This window comes from Cyrtonyx montezumae, unplaced genomic scaffold (genome assembly GCF_038088225.1).
Source record: "Cyrtonyx montezumae isolate F1298 unplaced genomic scaffold, pur_monq_1.0 scaffold_3, whole genome shotgun sequence".
NCBI lineage: Eukaryota > Metazoa > Chordata > Aves > Galliformes > Odontophoridae > Cyrtonyx > Cyrtonyx montezumae.
The window spans coordinates 133382073-133388146 of NW_027072034.1; the positions used below are offsets into that span (position 1 = coordinate 133382073).

The 6074-nt window shown below is 41.2% G+C and overlaps 1 protein-coding gene across 1 annotated transcript; it reads left to right on the top strand.

Moving 5' to 3' along the window:
- Nucleotides 1-37: 37 nt before the first annotated feature.
- On the top strand, nt 38-5764 carry DNAJB9 (DnaJ heat shock protein family (Hsp40) member B9). Its single transcript, XM_065743449.1, has 3 exons — nt 38-77; nt 2844-3071; nt 5096-5764. Exons 2-3 carry the CDS (start codon nt 2855-2857, stop codon nt 5527-5529), a joined length of 651 nt encoding a protein of 216 aa, XP_065599521.1. The 5' UTR covers nt 38-77; nt 2844-2854; the 3' UTR covers nt 5530-5764.
- Nucleotides 5765-6074: the final 310 nt, after the last annotated feature.

The window sequence follows — 6074 nt, forward strand, 5'->3', positions numbered from 1 at the left end:
GCCGGCGAGGCGCCGAGGAGCGCACTGCGCATGCGCCGCCGACTGCCGGGCGGGAGTGGCGCGCGGACGGCGCTGAGGTGAGGGCGGCGGCGGCGGGAATGGAGGGTCGGGTGCGGGAGTAAGCGGTTATGAAGCGCTGAGGGGGCGGCCCAGGGTCTTTGGACGTCCTACGGTGGGTTCGCTCCTCTGGGCTGCCGCTCCTCGTTAGGCCCGCCCGTTGGGTCCGGCTTGGGGCAGCGTCCCGCTGCGGCTGCTCCGCTCAACTCCCGGGGCTGTTGCGGGCGGGGAAAGGCCGGGAGAGGCCGGGCCCCGTGAGCTGGAGGGAGCGGTGGTGGCCACCGAGCTGGAGACGTGCTTACACGTCGGGTTAGTCGGCATGGCAGCCGGTGGGAGGCTTGGGAACTAGAAAGTAGAACTTTTTCCTTCGCTTGGTAAGCTGAGAGAGAAGGAACCGTGTGCAGAGTTAAGTAGTTGAAAGTGAGTTCATTATGAAAGCAACTGTGGAAGTAGTTGGGGTTTTTTGGGGGGTGGGAAGTCGAACCTGGCCTTTAGTTTTGTTTTAATTGGCAGTAGCAACGGTAGGATGCTGGCTGCATATCAAACAGATGTTCTCTGGGGAAAAAAATAGTATCTTTGATTAATTCAAAATATATTGTCTAAATACAAGACCTTTTATCAGGATAAAATGCTGATTCTGCTTATATGTGCTCTTGGTTTATGTTTTGTTGCTTCATTTGAGTTTGTTTTTTTTTAAAGCTTAAAAGACTTGTAAGGTTTTTAGGAGTGTCTTTTTATATGCTGTGGAATATCTCACTTTTTGTTTGACTTAAATTAATTGGGGGGAAAAAAAACAACCCTTAGAAATCTGAGTAGAACTAGGAATAATAGAGCATGGATCTGCATTGCTGAAATCCTAAAGGAAACCTGCTGTGAAAGAGAAACCTGAGTATAATCCTTCTTCTAAAGAGTAGTAGAAATGGGGAGGCTTGTGCAGTGCAGAAGATTAGTTACTATCTTGATGTTCTCGGACTGAAAAACGTGGGTTATAAGAGTTTGTCCTTAATGCTGAAGGTAAACAACTCTTCAGCTCCATTCAGTGTTTAATTGTAGATTCTAGAGAGAGGCTGGCCATAGGAGAATGGAGCAGAGTATTTTTACTTCCTCATACCTGTGTTGTGCATACATAATTGGTTTCCAGCATGGCAAGAAGAAAATCTGTATGTGCAAAGCAGAAGGAGGAAGGAAGCACAGAAGGTGGGAAGGATGTACGTGACTGTAGGCCTTGGTGTCCAGGTGGCAAAGCTTCAGACGAGTGAACTGGTGGGAAAGCATATGTGAAAGAACTTGGAAAGCTTCTTGTACTGAAAATCTGTCTGTGTCATGCAAGAAGAACTGCCCATTTGGTGTCTAGATATACCGATCAAAACTTTGTTTCAACTGCTACTCCATAACACTTGATATCATGCTGGCTGCTAGCCAAATAAATGCTTAAGAGGGCATGGGTATGTTAATCTTGCATGAGCTTTTTTGCTCTGACCTCACTACATTCATTTTAGCCCCTTGACCTATCTCTTAGAAATGCTTTAGTTTGAACGTTTTTTGTGCTTGTGTATTAATTTTTAGAGGGTTTTGTCTTCCTATTTAAAAACTGTTGTTTCATTTACCTGTTGCACAGAGTTTTAAAAAAAACTTTGAAGAGCGAATGTTTGGGTTGCATAGCAGCTGAAGTATGTTAGCTTTCATGGTGCTCAGACTATAAGACTAGCTTACTAAACTTTCAGGAAAATAACACCATATTTTGCCTTGTATAGAGGATTGCTTTTTTGAGTTCAGTTTGTGAGAGGCAGATTGTGTTTTTGCAGTGTAAGTTTCCAGTATTTACTGGAAACCCTGTGCTGGGTCTGGAGTATATTATGAAAGGGATTTCACTGGCCTGTGCGCAGTCTCTCGCTTGCCAATAGGGGGCGGGCGCCCATTACTGACGGGATGAATAAACCTTTCTGCCATCGCAAGATCTTTGCCTAACCAGAATTCTTTGACTTGGAGCGTTTCTCTCAAGCTCATGCATTGAGAATTGTGCATGTAAACCTATTACATGTACTGGTGTTTATCAGATACGTTCTTTGCTGTCAGAGGTTTGGTAGGTGTTTTCATTTAGAGTGCAGTCAAATAGGAAATTAAGTTCAACCCATTGTAAGTAGTGGAAGAAGTTTCCTACTTGTCTGAACTCTGCACTGTAGATAGTGTACTGCTTTTATTGTGTTTGACTTAGGCCAGTTAAATGACCTGAAGTTGAGCACGAGTGTCTAACAGGCTAATTCTCTTGTTCCTCAGAGTTGGTTTTTAGTCCTGTTGTGTTTTCAGTTTCTTATTGTTGCTTAAGCTCATCAGTGAATCATTCTGCCAATATATTCAGTAGGTTTTGAAAATTGCACTGTATTTAAAACTACTGTGTTAATAATCCTAGAACTTGGGGTTTAGTAAGAGTTAGTCCAGGCATGTCAGCATAAACTGTTGCAGTGGAAGGTATTCTAAATTTAATTCAACAGCTACAAACTGGACTGGGAGGGTATAGGTAAGGTTAAAAAAGAAAAGATAAAACATCATTCCAGTGAGCAGTGATAGATGTGCAACATGAATTTGCAGCATTTCCATTCATGTGTTCTTTGATTATCAAACTAAAGGATGGGACTTCTTAACGTGAGTGAAAGAGCGTTTACATATCAGTCAGAATGACTCGTGGCAAGTAAGTCTTCCTCTTTCAGCTTGTAGTTGTACCTTTTCTTTATGTTGCTGCGGAACCTGAAATAACTTGTTCAAGTATGTTTATCTTTTCTTTCTAGAAACCAGAGAAATGGCAACTACGCAGTCTGTCTTCACGTTTGCTCTCTGCATTTTAATGATTACTGAGCTAATACTGGCTACAGAGAGCTATTATGATATCTTAGGAGTTCCGAAAAATGCATCTGACCGACAGATCAAGAAGGCATTTCACAAACTGGCAATGAAATACCACCCAGATAAAAATAAGAGTCCTGGTGCAGAAGCAAAGTTTAGAGAAATTGCTGAAGGTAATGTATAGTAACCTTAATAATTGGAGACGTGGCTTATATATTGACTTTTTGCATGGGCAGATGGAATTAGGACAGAGGGGAAGTGATTTTAAACTGGAAGAAGGAAATTCTAGGTTAGAAGGTATGACTTTTTTTTTCCTGAGATGTTGTAAGGCACTGAAGGAGCTTGCCCTGAGAAGCTGTGGGTCCCCCATCCCTGGGGGTGTTCAAGGTCAGGTTGCACGGGGTCCTGGCAACCTGATCTGCTGGGTGGCAGCCCTGCCTATGGTAGGGGGTTGGAACTGGGTGATCCTTGAGATCCCTTCCAGCATAAGCTATTCTGTTATTCTATTCTATAATTACATCTGTGAACGAATATGTTAACTTAAGTATAGTGTTTTTACTGTATAAGGAAAATACTTCTCTTTATACTTCTGTGGTGGCAAGTGTCATGTATTATTATCTGGCTTGTTTCTGTTATGTAGGCTATCATGCAGTTTATGCATTTCTGCCTGTTAAACTTCTAGGTTGAAATCTTCTCACAGAAATACGTGGGGGTAAGACAGCTTTAGCCCTAGTCTGCTTCAATGACTGTACTTTTGATCTGTGTAATAAGATTCAGCTCAGGATTATTAGGGCTTCTGGGAGACGTAATGGAAACCTTCCAGTACCTGTAGAAATGTTCTTTGTTCTTGAAAGCAATCTTTCAGAAAAGCTCTTCAATGTCTCATGGTGGGAATACAGGAGACATCAGGTGCAAGAGATTCATTGTGGCTATAAGGCCAAAAACTTCCTTTACCTAGGGGATGGGCAACAATTAGAATGCAGCAACTGCACCTCGGCAAGCTGTGCATGTTCCATCCTTGCAGACTTTTCAGGAATGGGAAGATAAAGCTCTGAGGAGCTAGGCTTATAACTGGCTTTATTTTGAGCAAAGCAGTAGAGGTCGCTTCCAACCTGAACTATCTTGAGAACACGCCTTTTGTGAGTGTTCTGCAATTATATTGGTGGAAGTGAATAACCAAGAACAGAAGTTTTGCTGAGGAATAAGGTGTTCTCACTTCTGCCCCCCGTAGGCTATTATAACATTCATCCATCTGGGTATTTCTCCTAACTAAACTAACAAGAGACTTCTGGGTCTTACCTTCCTAGCTACAGAACAGTTGCTTTGAAAGAAAGGTAATAACACAGGGAAAGGGAAAGAGTGGTCTTTATAGAAACTGCAGCTGTTAGCTACACTAAAGGAGGAAGTGGGAGTTGTAAATTTTTTTTGAGCTGTATAGAAAAGTCGGGAATCAGTTGACAGGTGTGGAAGTGGGAGTGCTTCAAATACATGTTCTAATTACAAGGAATGTTTTATTTGTCAGTTTCTGCTTTGAAACAACCGTAGCTGTAGTTTTAGACCATGGAACAGATGAGAACTCAATTCCATTCTGGGTATACCCAATAAAAAAATCTAGGTTTATTGTTGAACTACTGAAATGTTAAGAATTTGGACAAATAAGTAATTCATTCCCTTCATTTTGCTTTCATCCCTAACATTTAGCTTATCACTTAGTTCTAACTCCAGCATAGCTAGACATTACTGTCTGCTTACAGATAGCTTTGCAGACGCTGCACTTTTTCTGTGACAAGAGTGCAGCAGGCAGTTTACTTGTTGAGGGAGTGCTCCTAACTCATCCTCTCACCTTCAGTCTTCTGCATTGCCACATCTCGCTGCTGTTTTCTTTCAAATACAAGCAGTAATCTATATTGCTAGATAAAGGGTTTTGTGAATTAAAAATTTTGAGGATGTAATCTGCCCTCAGTGCAACTGTTATTATAAGTAAATAGATGTAATTAATTTGAAACAGCTGATTTTGGATTGTAGGAAGTTAAACATTAATCTTGATTGGACTTGAGTGTTCAGTTAAAGTCTAGCTTGGAATAGATCTCATTGCAGGAGTGGGGAAGGCTGTTCTGTGTATTTATTTGGTTCTAGTCTTTATATTGCATGCAGTTGAAGTTTTAAAACTCTTTTCTTTCCTTTAAAATGGAAATAGCATATGAAACGTTATCAGATGAGAATAAACGAAGAGAATACGATCAACTTGGCCGTCACAGAGGACAAGGAAATAATGGAAGCCCGTTTCATCAGTCATCGTTTAACTTCAACTTCGATGATCTGTTCAAAGACTACGACCTCTTCAGCCAGTACTCACGGTCGAAAAAGCACTTTGAAAATCACTTCCGAAGTCATCGGGAAGCTCACAATCGGCAAAGACGTTCCTTCCAGGAGTTCTCCTTTGGCGGTGGACTGTTTGATGATGTGTTTGAGAATATGGAAAAGATGTTTTCTTTTAGTGACTTTGAAAATGCACACCGACACGCAGTGCGAACTGATAACAGGTTCCACGGATCCAGCAAGCACTGCAGGACTGTCACTCAGAGACGAGGAAACATGGTTACTACATACACAGACTGTTCTGGGCAATAATGTTTCCTTTCTTTTCATCTCTTCTTTCAACGCCTTCATAATTCTCCTTCGTTATGTGCTAATATGGAAAAAAAATCTTTGAACTGTGTGTTGTTAAAAACACTTAACTGCTATAAAGAAATTATAGATGGAACTAATTCTCAGAATAGAAACAAGATGCCATTAGGAGCTGAATGCCTCAGTAACTACTTAAAAGTGGAGGGAAATAGTCTTGCAACAGAAGAGATTTTGTATTTCAATTAGTAAGCACTCAGTGCATTCATCACACGATATATATTTTTTAATTTTAGAAATATAATATAATTGTATGCCAATTCAGGAATGTTCAAGTTACTGGCGCATGGCTTTCTAGCAGTGGTGATACTTTATTCTGAAGTGCTGCTGTTTTATTATGTCTTTCCAGATTTTCACTGGTAGTTTTTACTGAATATGGACTTTGTCTGCAAGTTCAAGGGTTTGCACAAAAGAGCAGCAGAAATAAAACTCTGGGTTTTTGTTACGTTGTCCAGCATTGCAAATCTATTAGGAACAAAACACTTAAGTTC